Source organism: Ambystoma mexicanum, chromosome 6p (genome assembly GCF_040938575.1).
Source record: "Ambystoma mexicanum isolate Mex_15411 chromosome 6p, UKY_AmexF1_1, whole genome shotgun sequence".
NCBI lineage: Eukaryota > Metazoa > Chordata > Amphibia > Caudata > Ambystomatidae > Ambystoma > Ambystoma mexicanum.
The window spans coordinates 811,460,935-811,482,020 of NC_090935.1; the positions used below are offsets into that span (position 1 = coordinate 811,460,935).

Here is a 21,086-nt window from a genome sequence, read left to right on the forward strand (position 1 = left end):
TATGCCAATCTGTGAATGTAGTGTGAAGTGAAGAATACTTTGCATCTGTCTCTTTATAGAATCAAGACTTTCCTGTTAGTATGGAACATCTGAATTTGTATCTTAACAGTATGCCCACGGCTGATGGTTTGCCCTTGAACATGTGTTATTTTTTGTTGTTCATAACAATAACCAGGATATAAATTAAACCTAGGTGACGTGCATTTCGTGTTCCAAAAAATTAATTTAGGCCAGAGTTTATTAGAACGCTGTGATTCAGGCTTATAATTTCCTCCAAATATGGCCGATGATTTCCTCCGTTTCAAAGAAGAACATTGTTAGGATTGTTGTCCCTCTACTATCTCTGCAGTTACAAATTAAGATGTGTGTTTTCTTTAATTTGTGCATAGGGGTAGGAATAATTACTATCTCCCTAAACAAGAATTACTTTATAACCAGTGCGCAGCAACTCCCGATTGCAAAGAAGGCGGTATCGTTATGTTTTAGAGAGTATCTTAAATTTAGAATTATATAAAAACATATGTACTGTCATGATTGGTCAGTTTTGTGTACTACACAATGCCAATGTATCTGGTACCGGAAAGCAAAAATATAGATATAAAAACACATTATAAAAATGTCATTGTCGAAAAATAACGAGCTACCAATTAGAAAACACCACTCAAAAATGGCCGACTCAGAGACGTGGGCCACTAACTACAACGAGCCTTTAGGGTACAGCGTGGAGGACAGATTTTGTCTGGCAAAAGGTGAATTGTGGCGTCATTAATCAAGTCGCGAGACCTGTAGCAGCAGCTGGAGGCGTCCATGGCAGCCACGCCGGTGTTGCGGGCACTTCCGGAGTCCAGCGCCCATTCGAAGACGAAGACCTGAGATCTCGAATTTTAGTCCCTCCTCGACGCGGCCGTATCGGCTGTTTCCGAGCGCCGGAGAATGCATCTTGGTCTGCCGCTGCAGGCTGTGCTACTCTCCTTGACCGGCCTGGTAGCGGCCGCCCCGGCTAAGGAGAACGTCCTGCCCATCGCCTCCTCCCCAGCTGCAAGCGGCGGGGCTGGACCGCACAGCCCCCCTGCCGCCACCCCAGGGAACAGCAGCGACGCACGCACTGGGCACAGTACAATCACAGAGGAGTTGCAACCGCAACACAGGCCTATGACCCAGCGGGCGCTGTCAGTGCTCGTGGTGGTCAGCGCTGCCGTCATCATTTTCTTTGTGATCAGGACTATCAGGTGAGCAGGGCTAGACCGCAACACGCGAAATTAGGGACATATAGTGGTGTTCGCATAAAACAGGCCTCTGACTTTAGAAAAGCATGTCTTTAATTATTGCATTTCTTTTAGCTATTATGGAAAATGATTAAGTGATATTGAATATTACCTGCCAGTCTGTGGTTTTAATTCACATATTACTAAACCATGTGCTATAAACGATGTCAAGCTTCCGTGCGTTGCAATTTAATTGGACTATAATATATGATGATCACGCTTGGAGATGCCATGCATTTTGCCAAAATGGAAATTGAGCATTTGCTTGCTGTCACGAAAATAACATAGCGGGGAGATCCCCATTGGTCGCCCCTACCTCTTGTGGCCAGAATATAACACACACCATGAAATAACAGACAACTTTTGTAAGGTTATTTGGAATATACAAGGTCACAGTTTATTTGGAGCAACAATAAACTTGGGATGGTCCCAGCCACACATTACATTACCCTCAGGTAAGGGTGAACCGTGTCACCCTACCTGCCAAGGGCACAAGCTGAACATGCTTCTGGTTACTACCATGCCAACACCGGTTACTACCAGTAGAACACTTTGGTGCACTGACAAGGAGGTTGTTGGCATAAGAGCCCTAAAAAAGGGAGTCAATGCTGAAGGCGAGCGTCCCCAGCTAGCACGATCCTCCCCACAATGAGATACAATAATGGACTCTCCCAGGATGGGAATAAGGCCAAGACAAAGTGCGGGTGAGGGTAAATGGGAGTTTATCAATCAAAATAGGGCATGCAAAGGACTCTGCAAACTCCGAGAGCGCTCTGTCTGACAATAGCAAAGACAGGCGTATATATTTACAAAAAACGTCATAAGAACCTACATACTATAGGGGGCACAAGATCGTGGGGATTGGGTGGCGACGACTAGCTATAGGTGCTGCTGCGATGTGGTTTGCCGCGGCTGGAGGACGTCACTGGTTACCCTTGTGGGTTGGGCTGGGCCTGGCAGGTCAGCTGGGTTCATCCGGGCGGTGGTGTTGTGCCAACTGTGGCCAGTGTCGGAGATGAATGTCTTTCCTGACTTTCTGCCCTAGGGCCACGCACACCGCAGTCATTCAACCATTTGCAATATTATCTTCTCTGGTAAATCTTCCAATAGGTTATTCTACAGGTTAATGCAACACAGGAGGAATGCACCTAGAGTGGGGTCTGTTGGCGATTCATCAATACATGGTTACCATCGTCCTGTTGACCGGGTATCGTAGGTCGTGGGGTTGGGTCTCGGGGCATGGGACAGGCGGTCCATGTCATCATGTCTTGTTAGAAGCCATTATGGATGTGTTGCTGTAATGTTGCCATAATATTAGGTGTCCTAATTTTACAGGGGCCATTAACCTAAGGTGAGCCAGTGGGTCGTGGAGCCTAAGAAAGGGCGCCTCTGGATCTGTGTTTTCAGGCCAGGGTTTACTGCTGGGTTGTAAATAATACAGGTGGCAGGCCGTGGCCTTGGGTGCTGCGGGGGAATTACAAATCTTTGAAGCGGCTCCAGCCGAGTTGGGGGAGGTGGAGCAGCGCGGCACAGGCCTCTGCTTTTCTGTCTGGCAGGCTTCACTGGGAGGAAAGGGGGAATGGCCTTGCATGTGCTCACAAAGGTATTTTCCTCGTGTGTTGCCGACTTTAGGTGGAAGAAGCATAAACATTCAAATAATATACAATACTCATTGTCTTTCTAAAGCTCACGTTTTGACATTGCTAGTGTCATTCATATGGCCAATTCGAGCACATTACTTGTACACTAAGTTTTTAACAACTACAACATTTTGTTATATGCTTATACATTCGCGGTAAGTGAGGTAGTAGTAAGGTTGGTGGAGCACACAGAAACAACCCGCCAATGAGACTGACGGCAGTGGCACGTAGTGGGCTTGGACACACACATGGTGCATTTTCGTGCACCCTTTACACAAGCCCTCAATATGGTTGCATTTGTCTTTCTTTGCACTCTAGCAGGATTAGTTCGGTTATGGCGTGGGACCGTGGGGTGCAATCTTTTCAATGAAACACATAACACGAAAACCCCCGGGATGCTTTTACTATTTGCGCATAACTGCAGGGATGTGGGTGCTTCATTCCTAATGTCATATGAGCACACATTCTGCCATATTTATACATTTTACAGGTTTTTTAGTCAGAGAGGTTGTGGAGAGAACACTTTCATCACAAGTGGTTTTTCTCATTAGTATTTGGAAACTTTGCTCTTGTCAGAGGACCATTTTACAGTTCTTTTTCCATCCAGGCCCTGCGGGCCGGGTCATGCTGGGAACAGCGATACACTGCGGAAGGTGAAATGTTACAGTGTTGGTATCTAACACTAGCTCATGTCCGTCTTGTTCGTGGGAACGGGCTCTCAGCGGATCTGCCAGAGAGCTGTGGCCACAGGGATAATTGAAACTCTCCAAGGGTGGGGGCCGTGCTGCGGTGCGCAGGGCTCAAACCATCTTCATTAGACAAATTGGTTTCCGAGGCCTAGCTAAATTCAGCAGGTTTGGTCAATGTCTCCGGCATGTGACCCATCCACCACCTGGGCCCTGGTGGTAGGGAGGGGACCCCTGACGAGCCATGGCCCTCACCGGGGGAGAGGATGCAGGGGAGGGGGGTCTTTTGGACCAATCCTCCCCTACAATGCCCGCACATGGATTTGCCTCGAGCCTGGCCAATCCTGACCTGCTGCCGCCGAAGCTGCAGCGTGAAACTCCCTCATTGGCTAGGACCGCCACGATACTCTGCCACGCTTTGGGGGTGGCTTTCACTGCCCACAATGCCCCATACCTTTGCTCCATTTGTTCTAAATCTCCCCCAACCCATTTACTCAAACCTCTCATCTACTTCATCCCAACTTCCCTGTCAACCAGTTCTAAGACAGCTGTCCCTAATGGTGTACCATAATTTCACTTAGATGACACCTGGAGATCAGTCCTGGCAGCAGAAGTGCCCAGCTGCCTGCAGGTGGCACATTCTCCCCCTCCGAGTCCAGAGTTCACTTAGTTAAAAACCCCTCCATACTAGGGGTGGGGCTCGAACTGGGCCCATATTGGGCCACCCTTTAACCAGATTTCACTCAGTTGCCTCTGGAGATCCATGCTGGCACGAAAGGTGCCCAATAACACTTGCCGGTGGCCCAGGACTACATAGTCACTGGTACCATTGCAGGCCAATGTGGCCCACCCGACCCTGGCACTGTGTACAGGTCTGTTAGTCCAAACCCTCATATCACACATCTCTGTAATTTCAATCATCAGTGCACCTGCGCCATCATCCGGTCTTACTGCATGTGTGTACCTTATGGCAGTGGCAACCGCTTGCCCACCTTACGTGGCCATAGTGCTGTGTTGCTGTCCGGACATACAAGTTGTACTTCACCGCAATTTTTACTTATCAGTGCATGTTTTATCAGTGCGTGCATGCCATCATCCAAGTATTACTATAGCCATGTATCTTGTGGGAATCCCACAGCTTACCAACCTTTTCCTGTTTGCTGTAAGATCTACCAGTTGCAGCATAAATTAAACTCTAAAGGAACGTGTACCATCACTGGAAGCCTTACCACGGCATGTACATTGCCTAGACTCCCTAGCTTACGTTTGCCAACTTATTATGGCACGATCCTGGTCGTACTCTTCACTTGCACATAAGTCACACTTTCAATTATCAAGGGGAACATCTGCCATCGCCCCGTTTTTAAGATATGTGTGTACATTGTGGGAAGTTCCCAGCTACAGAACCTTTCAAGGTCCCAAACCGAGTACATGGCCAGACCCTTTACTTGCACACCAACCAGAGTTTCAAATTGTCAGGGAACTGTTAGGCAGAAACCTGTGCAGTTCCCTCTGGGACCACTGCAAAAGATTTAGGACTACAGGTGTTTGGCAGTAAACCCACTTGGTAGCAGTCTGTACCACACAGATTCACTTGGTAGCTGTGGCTGAGCAGTCAGACTTCCCTCAAGAAGAGTTAGGCAGTATACAGAGTATTGACAATAGGTCAAGAGAACACAGTAGAACAAGTAAACACTGAACAGGGCTTGGTGTAAAAGAGATATAATTATTTATTTAAAACCACATCTAGAAAAACACAGGCACTAATAGTAAGCAATTCAAAAACACGATCACTAAAAGATATACTCCCTTAAAAGAATATTAGACAAGTCTTAAGTAAAGCCCCACTTATTTTCAGACAGCAGTGAGCGCTTAACGTAGACGGCACTCTAATAATTGGTTTTTAAAAAACGGGAGAGAAGAGCAGAGAACAAGTTGAAACAGTTCCCAACACTTTTATCAGAACATAACAAGAGAGGAAGGCAAAGTAAAACCGTGAAGTTAGAGTTCAAGAGGCCGGATCCACTTTCAGAGGATCCAAACGAAATGTGTCCAAGGTCACACGGTTGCAGTACACAAAAGTCTTGTAAAGGTTCAAAAAGGAGTTGGACCAAAGAAAGGGACCAGTTGGAGGGTCAAGGCGGCCAGCCCAGTCCAGAAGGTTAAGGGGTTATTATTACCTTGTAGCAATCTTTAGAAAGGGAGGCCTGGCGGACACGGTACCTTTAAAGTGGTGAGAACACTCCAGCGGGGGCAGTTGTTCCTGGCAGCGGATGCAAGTTGGTGCTTCGTTCGGGGGAAGAGAGGATCTCGTCGTGGAGGAAGACAGGAGTCTGTTGCACTGCCAGGGAAGAAACCAGCCGCAGAGTTTCTCAGGTACAAGGAGGGGTCCGGTGATTCGCGGTTCGGTGGTGAGTGGCTATCCGGCTGCCGGGGTGCTTGGCACGGGCAGTTCGACCACAAACCGGGCTGGGGTGCGAAGAAAGAAAGGTAAACTGGTTGTGCCCACCAGTCAGGGGAAGAAGCCTCTCCAGCCGGGCGATCTTCTCTGTCGTCGGGGGAAGTGATGAGTCGGTTCTGCAGGGCTCCACCGGTGGTGTTGTCGTGGTAGGTGGGCGCAGCTTCTCCCTCGTCAGATTCTCAGGTCCTGTGGCGACTCCTGAAGTTCCAGTCCCCAAAGCCCTGCTTTTATGCAGAAAACCCCCATTCACTCAGCCTAGCTGTCACTCAAACATGCTAAGTGGTGAGCCGGCTCACCACTTGGGCCAATCACACAAGAGTGCGACTTGAGCTACCAAGGTAACTCGGTCCAGGGTGCCTAAACCCCCTCCTACACCCCTTGTGGTACCCAGACAGAGTGGCACCACTTTTGGAGGCTTCTGTGGAGATGCCCGCCAAAAAGTGGAACAAAGGGCTCGACTTGGGTTGGAGTCACAGAAGAGACACAAACGCCATTTTAGAATCGAGTCTTGGCAAAAAATACCAACCGGAGAATTAATATTAATTAAATAAACCGGCGGTATGTTCGAAGCTATGAGAATTAAATAATTAAAGTTGGTAGCCTCGAACAATGGGAAAATCCCATAGGAAAATATTTGCGGTCGAATATAAAAAGTACTTTCACTGCCACCAGCCAAAACTTGATCAGGGGGGACGCAGACGTGCCCCCCCGACTACCCCGAGCAATCGAATTGCCCCGACCAGTACGTCCACAAAATGATGGTTTGTACTGGTTTCTGTTAATAATTTGGGACTAGTAAAGCCAATGGTGACTTTACATGCCCTGGGAGACAGTACTCAGTCCCAGTGTATGGAGTCTATGGTGGGGTCACTATGACACCCCTGTGTTACTGCACGGAGGGTGCTGTGTAACACACATAAGAAAAACACATGAGACTGTCGGGGGGGGGGGGGGGTTTCTCCCGGGGTCGGCTGAGCCTTCCGCGGACCTCCGGGCTGGGAGGCCCTAACTCCTCCCGCGTATCCCAAAAATGAGTATGAGACACACACAAGAAGCAAGGTGGTTCTGCTGTTTATTGAGTAACGGCAGGGATGGGTCTAGGATCGTACGCGTCCGTCCTGACTCTCGAAATCAATGGGGCTCGCAGGCCCCTTTTTGCCTCAGTATGACGCGCTACTTGCGTCACCTGGGAAAGTTAGCAAAAAAACCTATCGCCACTCTGGATTGGTTCCTCGAGTGGTAGGGTTAGTATAGCATACGTATAGAAAACGTTGTTAGTGGTTAAGGGTCAGTCAGGTGATATACTTGGGTTGTCCCTTCTATTAGATACTTGAAAATTGTTACACAAAGACCCCTAATGATTGGCTAATGTTAATGGCGTCAGTGATGAGTGCCCCATGTTCTGATTGGTCCACTCGCGAGCCCCCCAGCCTGGGACCATCGTTGTTCCCAGCTCGCGGTGTACCTGTCATTTGCAACAATATGTAACTGTGGTTGTGCAGACAAAACGTGGATTGGCTCATATGCATGAGAGCAGACTATTCCCATCGCTGTAGGTGTCCATTGGGCCATTTCATTGTTGCTGCCTGTGTCTCAAACGTGGGACCCAGGTGACTTCTCCCTCCTGGGTTTGGCACCCTGTCAGGTTCGGCTTGGTCACGTGAGGAGAGTCCGTGGTTGAGGCAGAATTCTGCACATTTAATGTTGTATTTTCCACTGTTTGTCTGGCTTAGTTTGCAGGTGTGACCTTGGCTTTGGCTTGTGGCATGCAAGTTGCAACACTGCCCCCTAGGCTGTCAGTTGTTGCTGGGCTCGTTCTGCAGGGTCAGCAATTGTACTCTTGCTCGTTCAATGTTCGTGAAGGCTCTTGCTTGCGGCCTACTTGGGCCTGGTGCATAGGTGGGGATGTTTAATGCACGGCACTTTAAGTTGCGGTATCACATTGCTTCATATCCAGTACCATGTCTTCGTTGTATTTTCATCACAATTCAAGGGTTAGGAGAAGCGTCAGCAAGCATTTTAGATGAGTGCTTTGTGCGTCTTGCGTTTCTGCATTTTGAAAAACCTATGTGAAAAATAATAAAGATGCGCGTCAGTGGGTGTGTCCGTCACCTACGTCATAGCACTGAATATGTTCTTCGTGTGGATTGGTGTGTGGGTGTCCAGTGTGCATGGTTGCACGGGTGTTCTGACAGTTGGCTAGGTCGTCATGGCATCTCTAACGATGTGTTTATTTACTGTTGAAAGGTTTAATCGAGTTCATCCATGCCGCAGGTTTCGGCTTGAGCAGGGCAGGCTGATGGACACATCCGTATGTTCCTGTACCAGGGTATTTGGTCGTCTGGTAGGTAGGCAAATTCATCTCGTGGCGGGTGTCTGGGTCGCGATCCTCTAGGCCAGGGGCGCAAGGAGATTGGGGGGAGTCTTTTGTCCCATTCTCCCACTTCAGTCCCCCCTCTTGTCGACCACAAACATATCCTTTTCCTTATCTCCTCTTACTCTCCATATTTTAGTTACTCCTCCCAGGTGTCCATAGTGGTTCACATGGTCCTCAAATGGCCAATACATATACACACAACTTCCTCCCGGTGTGCAGTATACCCATTTCCCGATGTAGCTTCTCGGGTTTCTTGGCTTTTCCAGCTTCACGGATGGCGGGTCCAGGTGGTTGGTTGGTGATCTGTTTGCTCAGTTTTTCTCTTTCCTTTATTATTGTGTCTGTGTGTTGGCCATCATCAGTTGGCATCAAGGGGTGCATACCAACCATTTCGATCATTTCGTCTGTAGTACGTGCCTTCCGGGCCTTCCAGAACCTTATTATAATCAATGCAGCTCCAGCCAGTATTATACATCCAACTATAATCTTCAGCCCGTCCGACAGCCATGATGGCATCCATGACCATAACAAAGAAAACCAGCTGTCATCCTTCTTTACTCCTTTACTTTCTTCGATCATTTTGGAGTGCATCTGGGCCAGTTGTGATACTGCTTCGGTGAGTGTACCATTGTCGGCATCGTTAGCAGGAATAAATGTGCAGCATGATTGTCCTATCTTTGCGCAAACTCCTTCCATTGCTGTAAGGAGATCTAATACATATCTGTTCTGTAGTGCTACCATCCTCACTGCTCGCAGTTCCTCTTTTATTGTCTTGAATCCATTTACTGTAGAATTGTCATCATCGGCTCCCATCGGGTTATCTGGAGCCATTTTGCGTTTGCATAAGCTTGTAGTCCAGGGTGTATTATTGACGAGAAAAACATTGCTGCTCTGCTGAATAGTCTGTGTTCTGGTGGGAGTGCTGTTTCCGACCTTCCCCATAGGTAATTTCCTGTCAGAGGTTCTCCTTGTCTCTCTTTTTTTCTATTCAGGACATTATTGTTGTTTTTGTTTTCGTTGTCTGACCCCCTCTGAGATTGTACCAATCTCTTCTTCCTCTTGTTTCCTTCATTCATTTTGGGGCAGTTTGCCATGTTCACATGTTTCTGGGGCACCACTAGTGATGGTACATTAATGTGTACTATTGTGCATATACCGTTCCTCAGAGGGGGCAGTGTGTGGTATGCCTTGTCTCCGCAGGCCCAGTAGTGATCCATTAATACTGCTGTTCCTGCTCTTCCCCCCCCCCCTGGTAGCTCTAAGACGCTAGCACAGTTGGTGTTGTATCCCACGTCCACTTCTCTATGTTGGTAGCATAGCTTAGGTTCAGACAGCGGCAGTATGCTCATTGGGTCTTCATCCTTTTCCGTCAGCATGGGTACGTACTTGCCCCAAATTGTCCAACATCTGTTATTGTGTTCATCAATGGTGGTAATATTTTCTCTTGTTACCATGTTGCTGCCAACCACTCCTATGTCCCATTTATTGTTCATGTATACCTTCCCCGTTATTGTTACCAATGGTCTTTCCCAACAGCCTTGTGTACCAGGAACTTCGGTGGCGTACCAGTCACATGGTAGGTATTGTAGTGTTACTTTCTTCGTTTCTCCCTTTTCAGGACCACTTGTCATGTATCTGAATGCTTCAGCATGCAAACTGCTCTTGTGGTAACTCAAATAAGACTTGAGGAAGTTGTTTTCGTATGGATATGTCTCGCGTTTTCCACACCAGTCTCACCACCGTTCCTTGAAATCGCCCTCTCGTCTGGAATAGTGCCAGGTAGATTATACATCGTGCCGTCTTTTCTTGTATTTCTGTGGCAACGAATGTTCGAGAAGCGCTCATGGCGTATGGGATCAATGAGCAGACATAGCAGCTGTCTTCTGTTGTCTGCTTACCTCTTTGGGTCATGTGCTGGTACCACATGTTGTTCGAGACGTGTGCAGAATCTGTTATGTAATTATCAATACCTGTATGTGCTGCGTTTAACTCTGCTTCCCTTATGTGGAGGGTTGCTAGTACCACCTGACGTAACACCTGTTGCAGCCGTGGGTGGGGGTACGTTAGGTTTGGGTGCAGCCATGATATTGATAGCATAACTTTTCTGCCATACAGAGGCAGCCAAAAAACCAGTGATCACCAAAACCCCTATCATTTTTATTACAAAAAGCTAGTCTCACCGGCATTTGCTCTTACCTTGCTGCAGTCCGGCAGCTTGTTCTTTCGACGTTAAAGTTGCCCGCCTGAAAATTCTCAATACGCTTGTTATTATTGTTAGTTGTCGTTATCAAGCCCTCCCTATCAGGTAGTCGTTCAGTGCCCAGGCGAAGAGCTGCTCCCACGCCAATCTAAGCGATCTGTCTCTTAGAGCAGGTAAGTGCTGGTGAAGATGGGGCATTGATTGTTCTATGGCCAAAATAAATGCAGTGTAGTAAACACGTACCCTCCTTCTTTTTAGGTACTTTGGCCTTTTTATGTGATATACAAATTGGTGTGATAGGGCTTCAGGGTAATTATCGTCTGAGGGTAGCATCTACTCCTGGGCAATGTACGCTGTTAGTTACCTATTTTCTTAGCAATACAATAACACACGGTACCTGCATGTGCGAGAAAGAAAACGTACAAGTGTTTACATGTGTATGTGTGCAAAACAATGTCCTTCAATTGGGTGGTGGCTGTAGTGGGCAGGGGGTTTGTGGGCAGAGGGTTTGGGGCTCAACTGGCGGAAGTCTATTTACTCTTTGATCTTGTGACCATGGGATGGGCGGTATGCAAATCACCAGTGTCTATTTCAGTACTTGTCTCTGGGGGGTGGTAGGGTATGGAGACACTGAGGTCGTCAGTTGTGGTAAACATCTCTTTCTCCGTAGGTGACGCTGTTGCTGCTCTTCCAATAACCCTGTCGGTGACGCTAGGGCGGGTCTGGAGTTTGCAGATCTTTACGGCGTGTAGGTGATTCCAAGCAAGCTTATCCTGCAACTTTACTGCTCTCGTAGATACCTCCTCTACCAGGTGGGGACCAGTGAAGCGTGGGCTGTTCCACTTTCTATTAAAATTGCAGAGTAGCACGTGGTCACCTCTAGCAATTTTGCACAGTTTTTCCTTTTCCAATTCTTTGTCCGCGTCTTCTTGTTGATAACTCTTAGACCCGCCCCGCGTGCGCTTGAGCTGTTGAGACACAAACACTACACTAGTATCAAAGAAGACACATATTGGTACATTTCATCACCGAGAACAGTTGCAGTGTTTTCATAGTCTGTGAATGCTCTTGATGTTGGCGTAAGAGGAAGGCGCATTTGACGTCCGGTCACCACCTCGTGAGGAGTGAGGTGGTGGTCGCAGCCTGGTCTATTTCTTAGCTCAAATAGAGCTAGCGGAAGGCAATAAAACCAACTCTTCTTTGTTGTTTGCTGTATCTTTGCAATTGCCTCCTTCAATAGGCCATTCAGGCGTTCACATACACCATTGGCCTGCGGGTGATATGCACACGCAAATTTATGCTTGATGTTCAGTAAGGACGTGATGTGCTGAAACATTTCATTAGCGAAGTGCGGGCCGTTATCTGACCGCAGTACTTCGCACACTCCCCACCTGTGGAAAACCTCCCTCACTAGACATTTAGCTGCTCTGAAAGCATCCGCATGTGAGCAGGGTCCTGTCTCAATCCACCTGGAGAATGGGCATACTACTACAATCATATACCTATTTCCTTGACATACATTGATCATATCAACGTAATCAATATGAATGTGCAGGAAGGGTCCCTCTGGCCGGGGTATAGTACCTTTTATCACTTGCAGCGTGTGACCGGCCGTAAACTGTTGACATGTAAGGCAATTTCTGATAAAATTTGTTACATGAGAATTTAACTCGTGGCAGAACCAACCTTCCCTAATTCGTGCTGCAATAACTTCCTTCCCTGTATGTGCCGGGTGATGAAGCTGGCTCAGGGCGGTGTTCAATAGTGCCAATGGCATGACCATCTTTCCAGTGTTACCCTGACGCCATAGTGCGTCAGTTGGCGACATTGTACATCCTCTTTTTACCCATATTTCGTTTTCTGCCATTGGTGCAGCCGCTTGTAACTCCATTATCTGTGTGGCTGGGAGGTGGGTGTACCGTTCTTTCATCAAAATCTATTTAGCTATCCCCCTCCCTCTCCCTCTCTCTGACTCTGGGGGGTTCCAGATCTCACCAAAATAAGCACCATACTTCGCATGTGCGTCTGCTGCTTCATTCCCTTTTGAGATATGATCTTCTCCACTAGTGTGTGCGGGACATTTAACCAAAGCTATTTCTTGGGATTATTTATTACTTCAATTAACTCAGCTAATAAGAGAGCATGTTGCACTGGGGTGCCTTCAGCTCTTCTAAACCCTCTTCTCCGCCATTTTGTCAACCCCGAGTGGACAGTAGACGTGACATATGCGCTATCAGAATATATAGTAACTCTTTTGTCAAAACTTTCCTTCAACGCCAAGATCAGTGCAACCAATTCTGCTGCTTGAGCAGAATAATGTTGTGGTAACTGTACACATTTCACCGCCACACACACCAAGTCCTCTGTTATTTTTACAACTGCTGCCCCAGTTCTCCTTATCCCATCACTCTGGTCTGTTGTCAATGACCCATCAATGAACAAGAGCTCTCCTCCATTTAGCGCATCCTCTTCAACTTTTCTAGTACATGAGTACATTTCAGTAGTCTGCGTACAATCATGAGCATAGTCACCTTCCTCAATGACTTCCACTATAAACCTTGCAGGATTAACTATACTGCATCTAACAATAGATAGTTCTGGTCTAGATAATATAATCTCATAACCAGACGCTCTCTGTGTGGTTAGTGTGGACTTAGGCTTGTTTAATATTTCAAATAGAGCATGCTCCACAAATAGTGTGGTTGGGCACCCCATTGTAATAGATGATGATTTCTCTACCGCGAAGGCAGCTGCGGCGAGGCCTTGTTTGCAAGGGAAATGACCTAACATAACAGGGTCCAGGTGACCGCTGTAAAATGCTACTGGCTTGTATCCCATGCTTGTTTTTTGAGCCAACACTGCTTTCATTACTGCTGAGTCGCAATGTGAAAAGATAAAGAACTGTCGTTCATAATCTGGGGTGGCCATTACCGGAGCAGTTGATATTGCGCGTTTCAATTCGTCAAAGGCCTCTTTCATTTCCATTGTCTACCCCAATTTTTTCTCCCCTTTGTTTTGCTTCTCTCATTGCTTCAAGTAGGGGTCCTATGTATGAGCTGTAATCAAATACCCATGCTCTACAGTAGTTGCACAATCCCAGGAACTGCTGCAGCTCCCTCACTGTTTGTGGCAATGGCGTGTTTGATATAGCCTGTGCTCTTTGTGGTGCAATCTTTCTTCCGTGTTGGGATATCAGCTGACCAATGTATAACACCTGTTCCTGACAGTACTGTAACTTTTCTTTATCTACCTTGTAACCCTTTTCAGCCAATATTGTCAGCATCTTCAATGAGTCCTGCCTGTACCTTTTTTCGCTTGTGCTGCAAATTGTTATGTCGTCAACATATTGCAACACTGTACTTTCTAATTCAATGTTTCCCAAGTCCATCTGTATTACTCTGTTGAAAATTGAGGGTGACTCGCAGTACCTTTGTGGCAACCTGGTGTGTTTCCCTTTTGTGTTTCTGTACGTGAAGCTTGTCAGATCTTGTGAATCTGGATGCAGGGGTATTGAGAAAAAGGCATTTTTGAGGTCAATCACTGTAAATCGTGAGGCCTCTGCTGGAATTCCACACAATATTGTGGCGGGGTTTGCTGCTATGGGGTATTCTGCTTCCACAATGTTGTTCAAGGGCCTGAGGTCCTGGATGAAACGCCAAGACCCTCCTTTAGCTTTGCGCACTGGATATACGGCCGTGTTACATGGTGATTCTGATGGTACCAATATGCCATTATTTATAAGGGCCGTTATTGTTTCATATATGCCCTCATCAGCCTCTTTTGATAGTGGGTATTGCTTCACTCTAGGGAGTATTGCACCTTTTTTCAGTTTTATTCTTACTCCCCTGATACTTTTTATGCACCCCACGTCATAGGGACTAGTAGTCCACAATGATGTTGGAACCTTTGCCATAGCCTCCTCGAAAAAAGGAACTGGGGTGGATGTGGGTGCTTCAAGTGCCATTTCAATTTTCTGTGTCACTTGTTTGTATGTCACTCTTAGCCATATATCTACACTCATCATAAATACCATTTCACCCTCTTCCTTCTCTTCTGAAAAGAGCTCCTCGTCTGACACCAGGGTGAGCCTGCATCCCTCAGCTAGTGCTATCACTGCCCTCCATGCTCTTCCTTCCCGGTCTTGGGCATGTACCGCGATGTAATCAGCAGTCGCTATAATGCTCTCCATGCTCACTGAAATCACCTTTCCTTCTGGTTCATTGGCTGGTGTTTCTGGTCTGAACAGATAGGCTGTTGGCCTCCTCCAGATCTTCCCTTCTATTCCTGGCATCCATGCGAATGCCATGTCTGTTCCATACTGGAACAGTTTGCCATCTACTGGCTCAGCCCTAATCACTGTCTGCCCGCAGTATGCTTGCATAATTTGCCGTGCAGTGAGCATGTTTATTCCAGGAGTGGAAAAAATTATGCCGTCCTCCGTGAAGGAGATTGTCATATTCAACCTGCTCATTCTGTCTCTCCCAAGTATGTTTACTGGCGAGTCCCTTGAATATAAAAGCGGGACGGACATGTCATAATCCCCTATAGATAAGGGGATGTTATCGGTAAAGGGAACCAACCCCCTAGCCCCAGAGAATCCTTGGGTGTTCATGGCCTCACCTGACATCTTAAATTTACCTTCCCTTATGCAAGACCGGGTTGCCCCAGTGTCAACAAGGAATGATAACTTTTTGTCACCTATCGTTACCTCTATGCGTGGTTCCTCCGCACTATTAGGTGTTACCGACAGGATGGGACACACCAAGGCCGTCTGTGGGCTGTCCTATTGTGGGTATAATGATTGACCACTTCCTGTGTAAGGGTTGTGTCCCAGGACCGTCGCCCTTCCCAGTTGTGTTTGCTGTAGCTGTGTATTGGTGGAGGTTACCTTATGGTCCTGAATTTGAGTGGGCTGCTGTACTTGCTGCACCTGAGGTTGCTGTGATATTGCTACCTGTTGTTGCGGTAGTGAATATGTCTGTGGCTGTTGTTGTGTTACTAACTGTTGCTGTGTGTTGCCCGGTTGCAGTGCCTGCTGTTGTAGGTGACCCTGCTGTTCCCTTGTAGGCCCTTGTTGTTCTCCCCATGTTGGTGTGCCGGGTCTCATTCTACATGTGCGTGACATGTGTCCTAATCCACAAATCCAACATACAGGTGGTTCCCTTGTCTGCCATGGGAAATTCCCTGAATTGTCCTGGTATACTGGTTGCCCAGTGGGTAAAAACTTCTCAATCCTCCCCCTTGCTGTTGTGCGTTATAGCCGTATCCCCTTCCCCTCATCATTCCTCCCCTTCCCCCTGTTGTAATTATAATATCCAGCTCCTGGTGTTGAGTATCCTCCTCCCATGTTAGTCGTGTATGGTGGGGGTGGTGGCAGCTGCTGTGCTATGATCTGTGATGATTGTATTTGGGAGGGATCTTGTGCGGACACTACTTGCGTGGGGTTTGGTGTCATTGTTGTAGGTGTAGTTATTAGTGCACCTTCCATCGTGTACTTAGTAAGTTTTTTCTGCACTAATTTAGCCTCTTCCGCTTTCCTATCCTCTTACTTTTTTGTTTCATCTTTTCTTGCCATGTCCTACAATGATGTACTATCGTCAGTTGTATCTCCGGCCAAGCCTTTGCTTCCATCCCCACTACTTTCTTCAATTGTTTCTGCACTGCCTCCGGGAGCCCCTGTATTAGTATATGATAAAATATTGCTGGTGTCTTGTCCCATTGCTCTCTAGTTTCCATACGCCACTTCTCTTGAATTTCCTGGATATAATCAACAGGATCTTCGTTCTCACGCATCTTGCGTGATGTAATCGCTCCTATGTCTGGGTATTGTACCCTCAGTGCTTGCCATAATGCATGTCTGCAGTTTGCGAATGGCGCCCCGTCGTGTGATGTATTTGTTATTGTGACCCCGGGGAAGCCTGCTCTCTTCCAGATGTCATCTGCTGCATCCCCCAATATTGATATTAGTAGGCCCTTCACATCTCCTACTGCCAATTTCTGTCCTGCGTGTGTTTTTCCATTTCATATATCCATTTCCCCGCACTTCCACTTAATGATGGGAGCCTGCACTTTATATTTTCCTTGTCATGCTTCCAAGGGACGTATTGTGGTCTAACCCCTCCCCTCTCCAAAAGTGGCATTAGGTTGTGTCCTGCCTGACCCCCCTGGGTTCCCCAGAGTCAAGTCCGTATACCCCTCCTCTTCTTCCGTGTCGTCTACATCGTCTGTTATGTCCATATTTCCCCTGCTCGTAACTTTCTCCTCCATCTCTTCCCCTTCTTTTATCATTTCCTTTATTTGATGTGGGCGTGTGTACTCGTTCTTCCTGCCTGCGTCCAGGGAGATCTCTAAGCCTACCAGCGTAGGGTGTGTGTTCGTGAGGGGCGGGTGCGGGTGTAGGTGGGCATGTTGCACGGGATGAGTGTGGGGTAGTGGAGCATCTTGGACGGGATGATGAGGGTGTAGCTGCACGTGTGTGCCTTCCCGCCATTCCTTGCTCTTCCCCCTCACTTCCCCCCCCCAGTTCTTCCTTTCTTCTGCAGGCCCATGGTGATTCCCTGTTATTCCGGGTGATGTACAATTTATCTAAGCTTTCCCTTTCCCTATTCCTTCCTTCTCTCTCCATTCCTTCTTCCTCGCTACAAAAGTCATCCAGGAGCGACAACCCCCAATCTGTCTTTTTCCCCCGAATCGTTACTGTTTTTAAATCTATTAAATCCGTTCCTCCCATTTCTTCTTTACCAATTGCTCCCCTTTGTGCTGATGTTGTTGCTACTTCTGTGTCTCTGCGTACATATCGCCTTACTTCACTCTCCCCTCTTCTATCTTCTCTTTCCCCTTCTTTTTTCTCCGCTATCTCTCTACCCATTTCCTCTTTTCTTTATTAATTCTTCCATTACTTCACTACTCATCTTTTCCAATATCCTTTCCTCTTCTCTCTTCCTTTCCCATCTCTCTTTCCCGCTCTAATATGCTTTCTATCATCCTCCCTTCTTTGTATTTCTTGGTTGTTTCTGATAGTATTTTCCTCTTCCATATTTCCATTTCTTTTTCTTTCTCTTCTTCCTCTTTTCTTGTCGCGCTGTGCTGCTCGAGATACCCTTTCTGCTGCTGCCTTTACCCTTTCAGCTTCTCTCTTTCGTTCGTTCCCTCATTTTTTCCAACTCATTCTTACTTGCTTTCCTTTCCCATGCGCTCTCTTTCCTCCCTCTCAAGCTGCTTGATCAGGGCATTTTGCTCATTCCTTAATTCTGCTAATCGTTCCTCCAAAATCTCTTCTTTTTCTCCTAACAGCTCCTCCTCCTTTCTTTTCCCCCCTTCCCCTTTCATCTCGCTCTTACTCTCATTCTCCTCGTCCATTTCCCTTACTATCGCCTTCTCTTCTCCTGTTAATGAACCTCGCAATTTTAATAATACCTGCGCAGCTACCCACTCATCATGTCCTATTGCTGCAATTTGTTCTTCGCTATTCTTCCCCCTCCCCTGCGGACATATTCGTATAAGTTGACCCTGTCGTACTTGTCGGCTCCCCTCCCGCGTAGCCACCTGTAGCTGTACATGGTGGTGGGCTGTATGCCGGGTTCGAATACCCCTCAGCCGCCCTTAATTGTTCTCTCACTATTTCTCGTAGTTCCGTTAAAGGATATAACCCCCCTTCCTCTTTTTTCACTACCTTTGCTAGGGGCATGTCATCGCCCTGTTCCTTTTTTATTTCTTTTTCGTTTAGACTGCTACTCTTTTCTCCTCCCTCTTGTCCTTTCCCCGTGCATTCTGTGCCTTCACTTTTTTTCCCCATTCTTTTCTTCTTCCTTAACCTTCTTCTCCTCCTTGAAGTGAACATTCCGTTTGGTCCTGGTCGGGACCCCTGGAACATTCTCCATAAGTTAAACACCTCCACGTGGTGTGTCAACTTCTTCCCCTTGTATGTGTTATGTCGATGGGTCAATAGTGAGTGTTGGATGTATGGGTCGAAACTGCCATTAGGCTGCCATGGTGTCGTCATTTTGTTGTCCGTCCCCTGTGTCCATTCTATGCTGTATTTAATCAGTTTCTCCCTATGAGGTGACAGTGTTTTACATATATGCTGTAGCGGGATAGTGAGGGTATTCCCCCACCCTCCCGATCCTGTCCCGTATGACATAGTAGCACTGAGTTGTTATCCTCCCTTGATATGGCAGCGGTTATCTTGCTAATAATGAACGCTATACAATTTCAGATATTTTACCTGGCCCCGTAATTTTGGGGGCTTGCGATTGTCCGCTAAAAGAAAATAGTAAAATATAGCATTTGCATTTATATATTCTTTTCTCTCTTTTCTTCTTTCACCTAACACCGTTACGGCCCCCTACGGCCGAGGCGCATGTAGCCCCCTGCGGCTGCGTGCCCTGTGTGACGTTCTTATACAGCCGTCCCACTTTATTTCACTCCTCCTCCTCTTTCTTCACTTGTCGTGGCCGCGTTCTCCGTGCGCGGCCACGTCCCTCTCTTCACCTTGCCCCGATGTAATCGTTACCGTTTATCTCCGTCTCCACTCCCTTACCATTATTCTCTTCCCCACCACTCCCCAACAATGCCTTGTGTTCAAGATATCCTATGAAAGCCCTACTGGTGACGTCACCGACCTCTTCCAAAACTACCGGTAAGTTCTTTTCATGTTTTAAAAGTTTGAAATAAGGTTGCAATCTATCCCTGTTAACCCCACAGCTGTCCTCTTGTCATGCCTGGAACAAGGTAATCAACAATATAATCAGACTGCGCACGCTGCGTCGCTTCGCGTGTGATACGCCCCTCGACAGAAGGGCTTAACCAACCAATTATCTTCCGTATTAGGCAACCTGCTAGCTACCGCCTACAGGGAAACGTCATCTATCTATCGAGTTTTCTGCTCGATCAATAGGGATCCTCATCTACTCATTGATCAATAATTACCAATACGTAGGAAACCGCACACACACACCCTTAAGGTGGTCGCGACCTAGGCGAATCAGTGTCTACGAGCGGCCGCACGTGATGTTTTCGTGCTCCGCCCCCCTCTTCTTCGTAACGTAGCGGACTGCTCTCGCACTTGTCCAGCTACCATTCACTTCACCGTCAACACAAATTTATCAAACCTTCGCCGCGCACCTTTGTAACACCTCCCACCTCCCTTATTCTATTCCTCCCCCCCCTCCCTCACAATTTCACATTGCTTTTTGGGTGTGGCATACTCACCAAGTTCTCTTGATGCGGGGCCGCTCGACTGCGTGCACCCCTCCAAGCGGCTCGCCACCTCCCCTCGTCTGGACCACGTCTGGACACTCGCCAACCGCGGGTGGGATACTTCTCAACCGGCTCCCGAAGGCCAATATCCGGATTGCGCTGTCCGGGCTTCTCGCAGTTCCGCGATGGTCCTGTAGTCCTCAAAAAGGGGGCAGCGGCAGAGGGGGCCGCGCCGCCGGGCCTCCTCGCAACGAGAGCACTCGGAAAAATAAAATAAAAAGCAGATCTTAAACAGATCTCAGCAGTGCCTCCAACTTGTCGGGGGGGGGTTTCTCCCGGGGTCGGCTGAGCCTTCCGCGGACCTCCAACTCCTCCCGCGTATCCCAAAAATGAGTATGAGACACACACAAGAAGCAAGGTGGTTCTGCTGTTTATTGAGTAACGGCAGGGATGGGTCTAGGATCGTACGCGTCCGTCCTGACTCTCGAAATCCGTGGGGCTCGCAGGCCCCTTTTTGCCTCAGTATGACGCGCTACTTGCGTCACCTGGGAAAGTTAGCAAAAAAACCTATCGCCACTCGAGTGGTAGGGTTAGTATAGCATACGTATAGAGAACGCTGTTAGTGGTTAAGGGTCAGTCAGGTGGTATACTTGGGTTGTCCCTTCTATTAGATACTTGAAAATTGTTACACAAAGACCCCTAATGATTGGCTAATGTTAATGGCGTCAGTGATGAGTGCCCCATGTTCTGATTGGTCCACTCGCGAGCCCCCCAGCCTGGGACCATTGTTGTTCCCAGCTCGCGGTGTACCTGTCATTTGCAACAATATGTAACTATGTGGTTGTGCAGACAATACGTGGATTTGCTCATATGCATGAGAGAAGACTATTCCCATCGCTGTAGGTGTCCATTGGGCCATTTCATTGTTGCTGCCTGTGTCTCAAACGTGGGACCCAGGCGACTTCTCCCTCCTGGGTTTGGCACCCTGTCAGGTTCGGCTTGGTCACGTGAGGAGAGACCGTGGTTGAGGCAGAATTCTGCACATTTAATGTTGTATTTTCCACTGTGTCTGGCTTAGTTTGCAGGTGTGACCTTGGCTTCGGCTTGTGGCATGCGAGTTGCAACATTACCCCCTTGACTGTCAGTTCTTGGTGGGCTCGTTCTGCAGGGTCAGCAATTGTACTCTTGCTCGTTCAATGTTCGTGGAGGCTCTTGCTTGCGGCCTACTTGGGCCTGGTGCATAGGTGGGGATGTTTAAT

General features: G+C 47.7%; 1 protein-coding gene across 1 annotated transcript in view; it reads left to right on the top strand.

The window, feature by feature from the left end:
- Positions 1-691: 691 nt before the first annotated feature.
- Positions 692-21,086, top strand: part of FAM174A (family with sequence similarity 174 member A) — a 74,041-nt gene continuing 53,646 nt past the window's right edge. The window contains exon 1 of the mRNA XM_069625455.1: positions 692-1,229. Within this exon, the coding sequence (XP_069481556.1) occupies positions 934-1,229 (296 nt within the window). The 5' untranslated portion in view covers positions 692-933. The remainder of the gene's footprint in view (positions 1,230-21,086) is intronic.